Below are 18,387 nucleotides of genomic sequence, written 5' to 3'. Positions count from 1 at the left end.
GAAATAGTATGGTAGCCTGGTGTCATGAAGAAGGGGTAAATTATTTATTTCTGCCCACTGCTCTAGTATATATCCATTTTCTTCTGTATCTCTGAAGCTCCACGATGTTCTATGGCAATTGAAGTCTGCTAAAATGAACTGGATTTTTCTCGTTATTGAAGTTTGGTGGTAAGATTGGCAGAGCTTATCTGTGGCAGGCTTGTATACTGATGTTACAGTAAAGATGCCACATTTACCATTCAGTAGTTCTATGTTGCTGTTGGTAGTTTCGTTGATCAATGTTGTAGCTATCTCAGGTTTTGTGAAGACAGCACTGCCATATTTAGGATGTTGGTCTTTATAGCTAATTCCATTTCCTCTATTTCTGGTCTTATTTTCCATTCTTTTCTGTGTGTTTCCTGGATGCACAATATATCCCATTTGTGCATGTGACAAAGTTGTGATAGAATTTGTTGTTTATTTTTGGTGATACAATCTACATTTGGCTCCGATAAGTGCTTTTTCTTTTCCAGTTTCTGATTTTTTAATGCTGTTAAGTTTTTATATGACTGATTAAAGTGTGATTATTCTAGTGATTCTGGTGACGAAGACAATGAGGTCTTTGAGGAAGCTGTTGATCAGCCATTTACAGCTGATGAGACACGTAAATTAGCTGAGGACTGGACACGACGATACTCAAGAAATACTCCTGCAGAAGTCCAAAATGGCAGTATTTCCAAACAGGTAGCACAGGGCAATGGAGAAGATGAAAGCACAAGTTTGAATGATGGAGATACTGATGGAGATATGAGTGGAAAGGAATCTGAAAGTGATGGTATGTTTATCATTACATAAAAATTAAAATCTTTGTCAATGCAGACAAGTTTGCTTTAAGAAGAAACAGTACACTTTTCCACAGAACAAATGCATACAATTATATGTTTGTAGTGAGGGGAAAAAATATAAAACCTTAACTTGTAAAGTGGTAGGAGAATTCAATCCTCTAAATAGCTTAAAACTCAACTTCTTAATTTAAGAAATAATATTTGCAGTTACCAGTTAATGAAATTATTCTCTTCTTGCAGACTTGCTTCAAATCCTTTTCTTGCTGATATAAATGTGTGTAGTCTTTTTATTCAGTTGAAATTTCCATTATTTTAATATGTATTGTAAAAACAATTAAAATAATCATCGAACACGAAAATAAGCAGTAGTTGCATTCTGATTTAGTTCACTGTACTGTATATCAGAGTAAACATCTTTCTTATGAGAGATTGTTATTGATTTACTTTTATGTTCCATAAGTCTTATTTGTGTTTCTTGCAATAATGTGTCATCCAACATATAAAAATAAATTTTTTTCGTAATGAATAATTGCATGGTAATCATGCACAGAAATAGTTTGTGTTTATAATACTTAACTTACAGTAGGAACTCCAGGGTGGAATAATGATATGGAAAGGATAGATTGCTACTTGCATATAGAGGAGGCACAGAGTCACAGGCAGGGCGCAATGAAAAAAACTGCTAAAATATTAAAGCTTTTGGACAAAGTCCTTCTTCTGCAATAGGAAACACACACACATTCCCACAAGCACAACTCACATAAATGTGGTCATTCTCTCAGGGGTCATAGGAGCAAAGGATATGCTGTAGGGAGAGTTCCTACCTACACAATTCAGAAAATCTAGCATTGGAAGGAAGAATCTAGATGGCACAGGCTGTGGAGCATTCATAAAAGTGAAGCACATCATGTTGGTTGGCATGTTCCGCAACTGGGTGGGCCAGCTGTCCCTTGGCCAGAGCTTGTTGTAGACAAACAGCTTATTAAGTGCCTTGCCCAAGTAGAAAGTGGCACAGCAGTTCCCCCTTAGTTGGTAGACTACATAGCTGTTTTCACAGGTGGCACTGCCTTCGATATGGTAGGACATGATTGTGACAGTTCTAAAGTATGTGGTAGTAGCTGAATGTATGGGACAAATCTTGCATCTGGGTCTGTTGCAGGGATACAAGGCATGAGGCAAGGGTTTGGGAACAGGGGTGGAGTAGGATCAGGCAAGGGTATTGGGCAGGTTTGGTGTGTGCTGAAATACCACTGTGGGAGGGGTAGGGAGGATATTCATTTCTGAGCATGATGACAGCTAGTCAAAACACTGACAGAGAATTTGATTCAGTCACTGCAGACGTGGGTGGTACAGAGTTATGAGTGGAGTACTCTCTAGTGGCAGGACAGTGGGCATGTGAGTGGTGGTAGATTGCTGGAGAGAGAAGGCATAAAACATTTTTTCTGGAGAGGTTGGGGGGGGGGGGGAGGGGGGGGGGAGAGGCCCTTGGCATATTTGGAGGAGGACTGCGTGTCACTAAACATGCAACTTCCACTGGTGGCTGTATGAAGGGCTCCTTGGTAGGGAATGGGTGGAATTTATTGAAGTGTAGGTATTTTTGGTGGTTGGTAGGTTTGATGTGGATGGAGATACTGATGTAGCCATCCTTAAGGTGGATATCAACATTGAGGAGGGTAGCTTGTTGCTTTGAGGAAGCCAAGGTGAACCAGATGGAGGAGAAGGTATTGAGGTTCTGGAGGGATGTGGATAGGATATCATCAATCTTGGTCCTGATCATGAAGATGTCATCAATGAATGTGAACCAGGTGAAGGTTTGGGAATTCTGGCTGGTTATCTATATCTACATAGATAATCCACAAGCCACCATGTGGGGCATGGTAGAGGGTACCAATACTATTCATTTCCTTTCCTGTCCCACTCGCAAATAGAGCGAAGAAAAACTGACTCTGTGTGCCTGTGGATGAGCCCTAATTTCTCGTATCTTATCTTCATGGTCCTTATGCGCAGTATATGTTGGCAGCAATAGAATTGTGCAGCACTTGGTTTCAAATGCTAGTTCTCTTAATTTTCTCAGTAGTGTTTCTCAAAAAGAATGTCACTTTCCTTACAGAGACTTCATTTGAGTTCTCAAACAATCTGTGTAACACTTACGTGTGTTTCAAACCTACCAGTAACAGTCTGCCTTTGAATTGCATCAATGTCTTCCTTCAATCCGACCTGGTATGGATCCCAAACACTTGATCAGTACTCAAGAATAGGTCACACCAGCGTCCTATTTGCAGTCTCCTTTACACGTCACCCACTCTTTCCTAAAATTTTCTCAGTATGCTGAAGTCAACCATTTGCCTTCCTTATCACAGTTCTCACATGTTCATTCCACTTCATATTGCTTTGAAATGTTAGGCCCAGATATTTAAATGACTTAGCTGTGTCAAGCAGGACACTAGTAATACTCTATCTGAACATTACAGGTTTGTTCTTCCTGCTCATCCACATTACCTTACATTTTTCCACATTTTGAGCTAGCTGCCATTCATTGCACCAACTAGAAATTTTGTCTAAGTTGTCTTTCTATCTTCCTACAGTCACTCAACTTTGACACCTTATCATACACCACAGCATCATCAGGAAACAACCACAGATTGCTGCCCACCCTGTCTGTCAAATCATTTATGTTCATATGAAGGATTCCTGTAGATAGGTGGTAGGTTGGGAGTCAGTCAGGTGTTGGGAAACATAGTGTTCAATAGTGACAAGGCCATGGGCATTGGGGATGTTACTGTAGAGGGAGGTGGAATTGATAGTGATGCGGAGGGTGCAAGGTGATAAAGAGACAGGGACTCACATCCATGTGAGTTGGTGGAGGAAATGTCCTTTATATGAGAGAATGGGTTATTTATGCCGCTTCTGTTTGGTGAGTTAGTAATGTATCCTTTCCATAGTGTTAACAAATACTAGTCAGCACCTAAAATTGATACATTGACATACTCAAACAAAATTTTCTGTAGATTTTTATGTGAGGTTTGAAAAGATGTATCAAGCAGGTCTAATCTCATTATATATTGGTGTGCAAAACTGAAGTACAAAAATATCTTTTGCATAATGTGTTAGTGCCAAGCCTATGAAACTTCGCCCATACATAGAAAGTACTGCTGTAGTATGGTACAGAAAGTAACAGAAATAAATAAGCACTGAGGTAAAAAAATGATACTTTTATTCAAACACAGTAATTAGAATGAAGTCACTGTGATTCATGATGGTCCCCTGGACATTACAAAAGATGGGACGTGTTACTTAGACATGTGTGTGATTACTGCAGGTGGTAATGCGTGCTCTGAAATATGCTTCCATGCTCTCCACATGGTTGGTAAAGAGTTCTTGTGATAGGGCATTCCATTCCTCTACCAGTGAGGGTGACAACTGCTGGATGGTCATTGGTGCATGTTTATGTGCTGCAACAAATCTCCCCAGTGCATCCCATACATGCTCTATGGGATTTAAGTTGGGGAAATGGCAGGCCAGTCCATTCACCAAATGTCCTTTCATTCCAAGAGCTGCTCCACCTGCGCTGTTTGATGTGGTCACACATAGTCAATCACAAAAATGAAGTCAAGGCTGGTTGCATCCCTGAAAAGATGCACATGGGGAAAGAGTACAGTGTCACAATAACACTGGCCTTCAAGAGCACTGTGTTTTAGATTTGTAGGTCAGTACACGCATGCAACATTATGCCTCCCCATGCCATAAGACCTGGACCATTAATTAATGATCACGTTAGACAGTAATGGACATACCTTCATATGGAAATAGATGAGAACACATAATGCACCCAACAATGTCATTGCACTGATTGTTTTGGTGGTCCAGGTGTTATGGTGTGGGAAGGCATAATGTTGTATGGGTGTACTGATCTCCAAATCTTTGTGAACACAATGCACTCGCCAGGGAATGTAACTGTGGCACTGTACTGTTTCCCCATGTGCATCTTTTCAGAGGTATATTTGGTTCTAACACTCACATTGAGCAGAGCAGTGGAGCACTTCTTGGAGCAAATCCCAATGAGCATGTTTGGGATCCGTTCTGGAGCTGTTCTACAACACGTCCACATGCACCAATGAACATCCAGCAACTGTCGACTGCACTGGTGGGGGAATGGGACATTGTCTCACAAGAACTCTTTACAAACCTTGTGGCCAGCATGGGAGCATGTTGTAGAGCATGCATTGGCATCCTTGGTGATCTCACGCCTCATTAAGAGCCATATTCCACCTTTTGTAATGTCCAGGGGACCAGTATGAATTGTGGTGACTTCAGTGTAAATATTATCTTTGAATGGTAGTATCATTTCAGTTTGTCTAGTTGCATATATATTTTTTTTTTTTTTTTTTTACAATTATCGTCTTTACTATACCAGAGCAGGTCTTTCTATGTATGGTCCATGTTCATGTGAAAGTTACTTTCATCCTTAAGTTTTTCACACTAGTATATTTTAAAATTATAATTGCTAATCAACATATTTAGTTCACAAGGAGTTTTGTTAAGCATTTTTAAGGATATTTAATTTGTAAGTGGAATGTAGATACTCACATTGACTGAAACTCGCAAGTGACACACAAAATGAACTGAAATAAAGGTTAACAAGCCCCCCATGAACCATAGACCTTGCCGTTGGTGGGGAGGCTTGTGTGCCTCAGTGATACAGATAGGCGTACCGTAGGTGCAACCACAACAGAGGGGTATCTGTTGAGAGGCCAGACAAACATATGGTTCCTGAAGAGGGGCAGCAGCCTTTTCAGTAGTTGCAGGGGCAACAGTCTGGATGATTGACTGATCTGGCCTTGTAACACTAACCGAAACGGCCTTGCTGTGCTGGTACTGCGAGTGGCTGAAAGCAAGGGGAAACTACGGCCGTATTTTTCCTGAGGGCATGCGGCTTTACTGTATGGATAAATGATGATGGCGTCCTCTTGGGTAAAATATTCCGGAGGTAAAATAGTCCCCCATTTGGATCTTCGGCCAGGGACTACTCAGGAGGATGTCGTTATCAGGAGAAAGAAAACTGGCGTTCTACAGGTCGGAGCGTGGAATGTCAGATTCCTTAATCGGGCAGGTAGGTTAGAAAATTTAAAAAGGGGAATAGATAGGTTAAAGTTAGATATAGTGTGAATTAGTGAAGTTCAGTGGTAGGAGGAACAAGACTTCTGGTCAGGTGACTACAGGGTTATAAACACAAAATCAAATAGGGGTGATGCAGGAGTAGGTTTAATAATGAATAAAACAATAGGAATGCGGGTAAGCTACTACAAACAGCACAGCGAACACATTGTTGTGGCCAAGATAGACACGAAGCCCACGCCTACAACAGTAGTTCAACTCTATATACCAACTAGCTCTGCAGATGACGAAGAAATTGAAGAAATGTATGATGAGATAAAAAAATTATTATTCAGATAGTGAAGGGAGACGAAAATTTAATAGTCATGGGTGACTGGAATTCGATAGTAGGAAAAGGAAGAGAAGGAAACGTAGTAGGTGAATATGAATTAGGGGTAAGAAACGAAAGAGGAAGCCGCCTGGTGGAATTTTGCACAGAGCACAACTTAATCATAGCTAACACTTGGTTCAAGAATCATAAAAGAAGGTTGTATACATGGAAGAAGCCTGGAGATACGGACAGGTTTCAGATAGATTATATAATGGTGAGACAGAGATTTAGGAACCAGGTTTTAAGTTGTAAGACATTTCCAGGGGCAGATGTGGACTCTGACCACAATCTGTTGGTTATGAACTGTAGATTAAAACTGAAGAAACTGCAAAAAGGTGGGAATTTAAGGAGATGGGACGTGGATAAACCGAAAGAACCAGAGGTTGTACAGAGCTTCAGGGAGAGCATAAGGGAACAATTAACAGGAATGGGGGAAAGAAAAACAGTAGAAGAAGAATGGGTAGCTTTGAGAGACGAAATAGTGAAGGTAGCAGAGGATCAAGTAGGTAAAAAGACGAGGGCTAGTAGAAATCCTTGGGTGACAGAAGAAATATTGAATTTAATAGATGAAAGAAGAAAATATAAAAATGCAGTAAATGAAGGCGGCAAAAAGGAATACAAACGTCTCAAAAATGAGATCGACAGGAAGTGCAAAATGGCTAAGCAGGCATGGCTAGAGGATAAATGTAAGGATGTAGAGGCTTATCTCACAAGGGGTAAGATAGATACTGCCTACAGGAAAATTAAAGAGACCTTTGGAGAAAAGAGAACCGCTTGTGTGAATATCAAGAGCTCAGATGGAAGCCCAGTTCTAAGCAAAGAAGGGAAAGCAGAAATGTGGAAGGAGTATATAGAGGATCTATACAAGGGCGTTGTACTTGAGGGTAATGTTGTAGAAATGGAAGAGGATGTAGATCAAGATGAAATGGGAGATATGATACTGCGTGAAGAGTTTATAGAGCACTGAAAAACCTAAGTCGAAACAAGGCCCTGGGAGTAGACAACATTCCATCAGAACTACTGACAGCCTCTGGAGAGCCAGTCCTGACAAAACTCTAGCATCTGGTGAGCAAAATGTATGAGACAGGTGAAATACCCTCAGACTTCAAGAAGAATATAATAATTCCAATCCCAAAGAAAGCAGGCGTTGACAGATGTGGAAATTACCGAACTATCAGTTTAATAAGTCACAGCTGCAAAATACTGACGCGAATTCTTTACAGACGAATGGAAAAACTGGTAGAAGCCGACCTCGGGGAAGATCAATTTGGATTCCATAGAAATGTTGGAACACGTGAGGCAATACTGACCTTAGGACTTATCTTAGAAAATAGATTAAGGAAAGGCAAATCTACGTTTCTAGCATTTGTAGACTTAGAGAAAGCTTTTGACAATGTTGACTGGAATACTCTCTTTCAAATTCTAAAGGTGTCAGGGGTAAAATACAGGGAGCGAAAGGCTATTTACAATTTGTACAGAAACCAGATGGCAGTTATAAGAGTCGAGGGGCATGAAAGGGAAATGGTGGTTGGGAAGTGGGTGAGACAGGGTTGTAGCGTCTCCCCGATGTTATTCAATCTGTATATTGAGCAAGCAGTAAAGGAAACAAAAGAAAAGTTCGGAGTAGGCATTAAAATCCATGGAGAAGAAATAAAAACTTTGAGGTTTGCCGACGACATTGTAATTCTGTCACAGACAGCAAAGGACTTGGAAGAGCAGTTGAACGGAATGGATAGTGTCTTGAAAGGAGGATATAAGATGAACATCAACAAAAGCAAAACGAGGATAATCTAATCAAGTCGAATTGAGTGATGCTGAGGGAATTAGATTAGGAAATGAGACTCTTAAAGTAGTAAAGGAGTTTTGCTATTTGGGGAGCAAAATAACTGATGATGGTTGAAGTTGAGAGGATATAAAGTGTAGACTGGCAATGGCAAGGAAAGCGTTTTTGAAGACGAGAAATTTGTTAACATTGAGTATAGATTTAAGTGTCAGGAAGTCGTTTCTGAAAGTATTTGTATGGAGTGTAGCCATGTATGGAAGTGAATCATGGACGATAAATAGTTAGGACAAGAAGAGAATAGAAGCTTTCGAAATGTGGTGCTGCAGAAGAATGCTAAAGATTAGATGGGTAGATCACATAACTAATGAGGAGGTACTGAATAGGATTGGGGAGAAGAAGAGTTTGTGGCACAACTTGACTAGAAGAAGGGATCATTTGGTAGGACATGTTCTGAGGCATGAAGGGATCACCAATTTAGTATTAGAGGGCAGCGTGGAGGGTAAAAATCATAGAGGGGGACGTAAAGATGAATACACTAAGCAGATTCAAAAGGATGTAGGCTGCAGTACGTACTGGGAGATCAAGAAGAGTGGCATGGAGAGCTGTATCAAACCAGTCTCAGGACTGAAAACAACAACAACAACAACAACAACAACATGTTTACACTCAATGAATTTGAAAATTATGTTAAAATTGTCGGTCAGTCTCTTCCTACTTGTTACACTAACCTATATTCCAATGAGTGAGAGTATGAATACAAATCGTACAGACCAAATGTAAAATGAGCTAAGAATGACAGTCAAAAAGATGTTTAAATTTGCATTGCACAATATCGATTTATTTCTTCTGGTTTATATGCAAACTGGTGTATCACGAATATGTAGTTTATGGATTTTTAACACTATACAATTGTAACAAGTTTATTCTTCAATGTTTTACAGATGATGAGACTGAAACTGCCACAGAAGGTGATGAAGATGTCAAAGCACGGGAATTACGGAAACAAGAAATATATTTGAAAGTTCCCGAATGTGCAAAAGTACAGAGTGATACAGAGTCAGGGTCAAACACTGAGGTGAAGATTGAAAAAAAGTCACTTTCATCAAAATCAAATAAGAAGCTCAAAAAATGCAACTTGCAGTAAATTATTTATTTATGTCAGACAACTAATTTTAATACCACATAGAAAGTGAATTTCTCAACAACTTTGTAGAAAAAAATATTTATTTTCTTGTGTAATGTGTGTCCATTTTTGTACATATCCAACACACACATACCACATATTTCAACACTTTTACCATTACCAAAATAGCCTTTCCTATGTTTATTTTCTGTTTTTAAAGAAGATAGTAACTACCTTTTCGGTTATGTAGTTATTAATACTGCTGCTGCTGCTGCTGTTGTTGTTGTGGTGGTGGTGGTGGCGATTGTTGGTGGTGATTATTGTTGATGGTGGTGGCACTAGTGGCAACAGACAATAAGATTCAGTTAACTAATGCACTTTATTTAGGATCATAATGAAGAGAGAGATTGTAGATATTGCTTTGAAAATGGCAATATCAGATGTGTATAAGGTAATTATGTACTCAGTATTTCTTTATATGTGTGTATGCAGTTGTGAAGTGTACCTGTTTTTTTTTTTCCTAACATGAATCATTAAGTTTTTCATCTGATGCTCATGCATTCATGTTAACAGCAGGTTTTAATGCAGAAAAGCATACATAATATTCCCCCCCCCCTCCCCCCCCCCCTAATGTCCTTACTCACCATCAAAAACTTAACCTATCATGAGGGATATTTGAAAAGTAATAAGACATTAAGGAAGAATACACAGGAACCATCTAGTTAATTGGCCACACCATCATATCTGACGTGACCCAGATGATTTGTTGAAATATGCCACCAGCAATGATAAAATTATGAAGTATATATCATATGAGCTTTTCACCACAGTTAAATTGATGTAATTAGTCATACAAGATATATCACCAGTGAATCATTGCAGTTTTAACACAAAATTGATAAAATGTGAGTCTTTGCCTAGCACAAAAAACTACCTTCGCACTTCTATTGCAGTGACCATGGAAAACTGTTAAACATGTTGATCAAGATTGTCAGAGCAGAGAATAAGACCAGGTTATCTGAATCACAAGTCCACTGTTTTCCCTCTGACTCATTTGATTTGTTTACATGGAGCTATATGTAGCAGAAATAAACATGTGGCATACATTTGCATGACAGAAGAAATGTGCCAAAAGTAAAGCTTTCAGCTTGGATGTGAATACCTAAAAACTTTTATTTTTGTGGAATCTCACTGAAAACAGGATGCAGAGTAGTGCATGCTTTTTGAACAAATTGTCCTTTATTTGCAGATTGTTGCTTTGCCTTGTATTCACTTAATGGATGTAAATCTTTCATCATATGCATGCTAACATCATAAATACAGGGAATACAAACATTGCAACACTTATAGGTAATGTAGCCATGGAAATAAATTTATTGTCCTGCTTACTTATTACACATAAATGAATGCATTTCATTTTTACCCCTATACAAGTACTCTGCATTGAGAAAATTAATAGACTGTAAAAACTTCGCACACAGCTCTTGAACATTACAAATATAAGGGAGTGTTTAAAAAGAAATGAGCCAGAGGGATAATTACAGAAACCAGTACCTGTATGTTAGAACTATTGACCCTGGTTGCTGAGACACTTATCCCACTGTGATACAAGGTGATGAATGGCTGTCTCATAAAATTCCCGGGGCCGCAGTGTTAATCAGTTCCGCATGTTCAGCTGGACATCATCGTCCGAGGTGAATCGTTTGCCCCTCAGAGCCCCCTTCTGATTCACTTCCTGCAGCATGGGACAACAGCATTAATCGCAAACCTTGACCACCCTTTGCCAAGCAATCAAATCAAAACAACTAGGCAATCTCACCCGTGGGGTCATTCTGCTCCACGACAGTGCAAAGCGTCATACGGCCAACACAGTCGTGGCACTCCTGCAGAAATTCAAATGGGAGGTTCTTGGCCACCCTCCATACAGTGAAAATGAGTACGGACCTCTCTCCCTGTGATTACGCCATTTTTGGTCCCCTTTAAAAACGCTCTGAGGGGCAACCAATCCACCTCGGATGACGATGTCCAGCTGTACGTGTGGAACTGGTTAACATTGCAGCCCCGGGAATTTTATGAGACAGCCATTCGCTGTCTTGTGTCACAGTGGGACAAGTGTCTCAACAGCCAGGGTCAATACTTCTAACATACAGGTACAGGTTTCTGTAATCATACCTCCAGCTTGTTTCTTTTTGAACACCCCTTATAATTAGGCACTGGTTGATATTTATTCTTATAGAGTCTAGATTTTGCTTTAGCACTTGTCCATTTCAGTGATAGAGATTGTTAGTGTTGCTCGATGAATTGACCTCTGGAAATGTAGTCCCACACTCGTTAACCTATTGATCCCAATAATATTAAAAAAATTAATTTTAAAGTTTTCACAAAATGGGCCTTTATCATCATGTTAAGCAATGAATATGAGAAGAAATTGACAAAAAGTAAACAATCAATTGTTTTACAAAGATGGTTAAACTTTCTAACCTCTTGGACATACAGTTTTCAACCGCTCATCATTTCAAGAGATGAGATATATTCAAAAGCATTTTTGCATTTTCTTAGATGCAATCCGACATCTAGAAACTTCCATGAACTCATAATGCCTAAAACAAAGTATAGTCCTAAATAACAAGCAAAATTAGCCTAAAGTTTAATAAATTTATGTCAGACAAGCAGTAGGACAAACTCACATTTACATTACAATAATTTAGCTATATTTACTGCCAATGTCAATGATCACCTCAGTATGATCAGTATTTAAAAAAAAAAGCTGGCTGTTGGTTTGAATGCTGTAAGTGATTGCCACAATACACTACATTCATAGATGTACCTCATTGAACCATTAGATGCCACTGTCTTGCAATAGCATTGATGGTTTCATGCAGAAGGCACTGGAACTTTAAAAAAATAATAATAATAAAATGATTGGGTATAATGGATTGACATCAAAATCAAAGAATGAACAGTATTTTCTGTTCTTAAGATGGTCTTAAAAGTCCTACAATATTTGTATTGGTTGATAACCTTCTGAAATATCATATTAGGTTACCATTGCAGTTCAGCGACTTCCTGTGTGGATTATTGGGGATGAGAGAGAGGGTTCTCGTAAGTAGCATGCCATGCTTTGCAATTCATTGCAGTTGAAGAGATCTGTATCAGGTATGAGTCACAGTTACTATAGTGTGCACAGAAACACTTCTTGGCAACATTCTGTTACCTGTGACTACATACCTTAGCTATTCTGTGATGCAATGTATATAGAGTGTGAACTGTAATTATGCTGTGGTAGTAATGTAAAATTTCTGTTCATTACAGCATCGTGCGTATCTCTTTTCCTGTTCACATTGTCATATACCAATTGTTCCCACTTTTTTTTCCCTTGTCCATTTCAAAATGATCAAATACAGAAAATGTTAAGATGATATTCTTAGGCAATAAAACTTACCCAGAAAACATGCTAGTGCAATTAAAATTCATTAGTTGCTTGGTAGCTTATTTATAATGAAATTAAATACAGTATTAACATTTTTGTTTTCTGATCAGGGTAACACTAATTGAATAAGTAAGTTTGAAGAAACTCATTCACAATCATTTGAAGATAAGTCCTAATGCACTCAAGCTTCTTATGGTTTTTCAGATAAATTGATAAGAGTGTGACTTGAGTTAGTTTTTGAAAGACAACTCTTGAAGTGTCTCAGTAGGAGGCTATTCCAGTTCACAAGCTCCCAAGTGACCCATGGAACACTCCCTACTGTGCAGAATATAGTTGCTTGTTATGAATAGTCAAATTTTCCAACAGACTCAGCTCTTCTAGTTGCGACTTGGAGTGGTATTGGTTTGGCTTTTACATCTCTTAATTTCCGAGAAATGTTGCTCACAGAAATATGTACATTATTACATGCATGTGACTGTGCTGAACTTTTGTGTTGCTTGCTTAAATGAACATTATCATCATCACATGTTTAGTGTGTTGTAATTTCAGTCTCACAGCAAATTATTGGTTATAATTATTGGCAGATAATTATGGTACCCTGACAGTTCTAACTGGGTTGTTGATTCTGCATCATCAGGTGAAATAGAAAATGATTGCTGAGCTTTTATTTTCAGTTCTTGGAATCTTTTATTCACCTGTAAAGTTGAAACATAATACGTCTCTACACATGTTCTTTCTTTCCACACGCTGTTCGAGAGTGGAATAGTGTAGAATTAGTATGAAAATGGTTTAATGAACCCTCTGCCAGGCACTTAAGTGTGATTTTCAGAGTAGCCGTGTAGATGTAGTTTGCATGAACTGTTGCAGATTATTTCTAAGATACACATCTCCCAATATATTGCCTTGAAGCCTGGCAGCTGGCTCTTTGTGTATGTCACCTTATATCTGTTGTTAGTAAACTGTGTGAAAGCATATGTAACAATATTGCTTAGTGTTCTTTGTTTCAAAACTGGGTAGTTTGCGGTATAGATATTCTGATTTTAATTGAATATTTCACTCTATTAAACATAAAGCATAGAAGCTTTTATTTACACAAAATTTGTATGTCTAATCCTGAACAAGGTGGTACAGTTGAATTATTTTGGTAACCAATGGATATGATACAGAATATCTTATTTTCATGTGTCAGTTTGGAACAAACAATAAACTTCGCAAAATGAGAGGAGCAGAGAATCTTGTCAGCTGACAGGCACTTAATGAAGGAGATCACTGCAGTTCCATTAGGTTTTTGGGCAAACATTTTAACAACACTTATTACTAGGAAAAGGATAAATGTGCCATAGACAAACAAAAATGAAAGTGATTATTTTCCATGTAACCCCCGCGTCTGGCCATCATCATTTACGTTTCCCATGATTTCCTTAAATCTCTTCAGGCAAATGCCGGGATGGTTCCTTGGTAAAGGGGAAGGCTGACTTCCTTACCCATCCTTCCCTAATACGATAAGACTGATGACCTCCCAGTTTGGTCTCCTCCCCCAAAGCACGCCAACCTCAATGTAACCATAGAATTAATTGAAATCATTAATGACCTGATGTTCATGATGTGGATGGTATCAATAATAATTCCTTTGGAACTTGTTTTTCATTAAGAAATGGGAGACCCAAATGTAGCACAAAAAGAAGGTAGCATCGATAACTAGGGACCAAAAATGTCTACAAGAGAGACTGGAATATTTGTCAAACTTTAGGGTGCAATCAGAAAAAGTTTACAAAGCTCAGTGAAAATAACATAAATTTTAAATTAATATGGATTTGAAATAGTGACAGGAACTTCAAAACAGAACAAGAAGGTACAGATATCAAGCAATGGCATAAAAAACAGTGTATTATTATTACCAACACACTGATATGAGCACTTTTCAGTAAACTGTTCTGATTATCTGTTGGGAAACTAAAGCATAATTTTTGCTGGTGTGATTTCTTATAAAATTGATTTCCACAGTAATCAGCAGACTGGATTTCCTCCATAATAGTAGCAAGAAAACCAAAACACTCCCTGAACAGTAAAAAATCAGGTGATTCTGATCACATATTGTCAAGAGCAATTAACACTTTGCAACATACTTTGGACTTTCTTACAATCTCATTTTATCCATTGTGGATGTGGTGAAGACAGTGGTTGTAGATCTGACTGTTCTTACAGTATCCCACAAAATGGGAGCCCTCACTGCACTGGCTCAGGGCCAGTGTGATGAGGTCACATACTTATTATCCTCTGCCATGAGAAAGTGGACCAGCACAGCAAACACTTTCACCTTTATACACTGCTGATGACTGCAATGGATATGGCTAATTGAGGAAGTTTCATGCATCTGTCTTGGGATAAGATAGTTCTGTCAAGCATGAAGGATGGACACCCAGTGATACTTATATACCACTAAGTACTCAATTCTGCCACAAAGTTCAATATGCAATGTCATTACACATGCCTTTGTGAAATGCACTAGCAATAGATACAAGTTGAAGTGTGTGGAGAGCGAGTTTCCAGGCATTGAGGCAATATATGGGAGATACGAGCTTTAGAAATATTCTGCAACAGTTCATGCAATGTATTAGGGTTCTACTTCGCGTGTGAATGACAATAAAGAATACCAATGTGGAGAAGGCTGTTCAAGCAAGCTACAAAGTTGCTCACTTTAAAGCAAAAATGGCAAATCTTTTTCAGTGGGACCTCTCTTACCAGATATTGCAGCAGTCTCAGAAGTTTCATTTCTGTGGGATTTGGAGACAATAGGATTTTGTCTTTTGGAACAATAAGTTTCCACTAGCAGAAGTAGAGCTGTGAGGATAGGTCCTGAGTAGTGCTCGGGTAGCTCAGTCAGCAGAGCACTTGCCCGTGAAAGGCAAAGCTCCTGAATTCAAGTCTCAATCTGGCACACAGTTTTAATGTGCCAAGAAGTTTCACGTCAGTGCACACTCTGCTGCTGAGTGAGAATTTTATCCTAGAATCAGAATGTCTAATTTATGTCTTTGTACATTCCAACATTGTTACACAAACTACTATGCTCATTTGATGGAATTTTATAAACACCTTTCTTTCAGAGAGGAGAGTTTATTTTGGTGTAAATGCCAATAAGGAATCAGTGATTATGCAAACATTCTGTAGAAGTTTCGCTCTGTGCCGATTTCAAAATCGATCTTCTGAGAATCAGTCCACCCAAAAAATTAGATTATTTCCACTTAATCAGTATTCCCAGAGTCAGTTTATTCTGATCAACTGAATGCAGTTGAATGTAATCTATTGTAGAGATAATCTTTGAATAAAGTTATTACTTTTATATGAATAACTGTCAGCCAAATTTTTACGTAAAAAACAATTGTAGCATTCACAGTGAGAATCCTACCACATGTGATGCTTTATCAGCCAAAAGGTTTTTACATCTATAGCTATACTTTGCAAGACATTTTATGGTGTGTGGTGGAGGGTAATTTGTATACCAGTGTCAAACCATCTTTTCCTGCTCCAAATCCACAGGAGGAATGATTGCTGGTAAGCCTGTGTGTGAGCTTGCGTCTCTCATATTTTGCCTTCAGGCTCTTTTTGCAGAAGGAGGAAGCAATGTAATGGTTGGCCATACTAGGAACATATGCTCTTGGAACTTTTAATAATAAACCACACAGTGGTACAGATCCCTTCTCTTTCATGCTCTGCCACTGAAATTGACTGAGCATCTCTGTGGTACTTTCACACTTACTAAATGAACCTGTATTGAAATACACTGCTCTTCCTTGGATCTTCTCTATTTCCACTATCAATCATATCTGGTACATGTAATGATCACATACTGAGTATCAGTGTTCAAGTATTGGTCAGACAAGGATTTTGTAAGCTACATCATTTGTTGATGGACTACATTTTCTGGGATTTCTCCCAATGAATCTGTCTGGCATGTGCCATACCTGCAGTTAAGTTTATCTGGTCATTCCATTTTAAAATGCTCCATATGTATACACTCTGATATTTTATGGAAGTAACATTTTATGGAAGTGATATCAGTTTATTTTCTTTTCCCATGGATGTTGGCCATGCCTTTTTTAATATGGTATGGCAATCATCAGTGTATTGACTACGATATTTTACAATTTGTTTTGTATTCACAGCCCTATATAATTAAATTCACATCACTGCTAAGGTGTAGTATCCTGAAATGTTGAAATAATTTGACACAGTGGATACCTTAATGTCAGAGGTTGTTTTAATTATGCCATCACCAAGCTCATATGCACTGTCTAAATCCATACAGTTTTCCTTGCTTTCTCACATTCTGCTCTTCTACTGCAAAATGTTGTACAATAGACTGAAGTCTTTGATTGAGATTGGAACATTATTGTAAGATACATTTTCATGGGTGTGATAATAAAATTGGTCTATATTTTACGTGTCCTGTTGACTTAGGTTTGCTACTTACTCTAGAAACACTTAGTTCATTTTGTGCTCTTTATTCTACTTGAATATTACCTTCACTGAGATATTTTAAACCTTCTCAGCAATATAAGAAATCCACTTTCCCTATTATGCTATCTCCCACAACTCACAACAAAGTGATGATCATTCTTTTTCAATGAAACCCAAATTTTGTGTTTGCCGTCAAGATTTTTTCAAAGACTTAAGTTAGGATAATAAAATGAATGCACTGAAGCCAAAAGGCAAACTGGAAATGATTCTTCTGAAGATACTCTGCAAATTCAAATATCTTACCCTTGATTTGCCTCCACATATTTCCTTCCAACTCCCAAAATGAAGATAAAGTAGGTTCCATAGTTATATTGTTTTGCTATTTGTTAGCCTTTGATCAGATCAAAAACAGATACCAGTTTACCGGTAGTGTACTTTACATTACAAACAAACTTTACTGAGAGATATATTTCACTACAGCTTCTATAATTTGTCTTGTACTTCACACAAGATGTTCTTGAATAATTGAGACAGTGCTTCATTCTACTTTCAGAAATCCAAGTGTTTCAAATTGACACATGTATACAGTATTAACACATGTATACAGTATTAACACAGGGCACTTAAACACAGGCAAGTGAACACAGAACTACGACCATTTATGCTGCAAACCATACTAATTACTAATTGTGGTTTTACTTGCATTCGGTGTAGTACATAGAGTGTATCAGTGACAAAAGCCCTTTTTCGCAGAATAGATGCAGGGCAGTTAGTGAAGGGAAAGCTATTCAATCCTTGAGATGAAAAGTTACATGAAAATTACATTAGAAGATTCATTTTCCTACTGGCCAGAAATTTTGTATAAGGCAGACCCCACTCATAAACATATGTTGTTGTATAAGTTATGATGATAAAATTATTGAGTAGCTGTTCGGTCCTGACCATACACCCTGTGGTAGATGACAAGCAGTCTTTTTTTTACCATGAAGATGATAGACAAATGTTGACACTTGGCCAAAAAAATAGTGGAGTATGTATTGTATAGTCCCATAAAATTATTCTAGGAGCTATGTTTTCTACGATAAAGTTATTTGCAGACATTTATTGGACATGCTGTCTTTACTTTACCAATATCCCTTGTGCTTTGGCTAAACATTAGATACAGATGCATACACTAAAATAGAAACCCTGTCTTCTGTTGCCCGTTTCATGTTAGTAATGGTGGTAGTAGACTAAATTATTGTATCTTCAGTTTGGGTGCCATGTTTGTTGTGTATGTAACTT

General features: G+C 38.2%; 1 protein-coding gene across 3 annotated transcripts in view; it reads left to right on the top strand.

Moving 5' to 3' along the window:
- LOC124796266 (F-actin-monooxygenase Mical) overlaps window positions 1–18,387 on the top strand; it is a 554,406-nt gene that overhangs the window by 382,225 nt on the left and 153,794 nt on the right. For all 3 annotated transcript variants that reach the window (XM_047260379.1, XM_047260378.1, XM_047260377.1), the window contains 2 exons: window positions 573–814; window positions 9,034–9,167. In XM_047260379.1, coding sequence (XP_047116335.1) covers window positions 573–814; window positions 9,034–9,167 — 376 coding nt within the window. The remainder of the gene's footprint in view (window positions 1–572; window positions 815–9,033; window positions 9,168–18,387) is intronic.

The sequence above is a fragment of the Schistocerca piceifrons genome, chromosome 4 (assembly GCF_021461385.2).
Source record: "Schistocerca piceifrons isolate TAMUIC-IGC-003096 chromosome 4, iqSchPice1.1, whole genome shotgun sequence".
NCBI classification, from domain to species: Eukaryota; Metazoa; Arthropoda; class Insecta; order Orthoptera; family Acrididae; genus Schistocerca; species Schistocerca piceifrons.
This window is presented reverse-complemented; position numbering and strand designations above follow the sequence as displayed.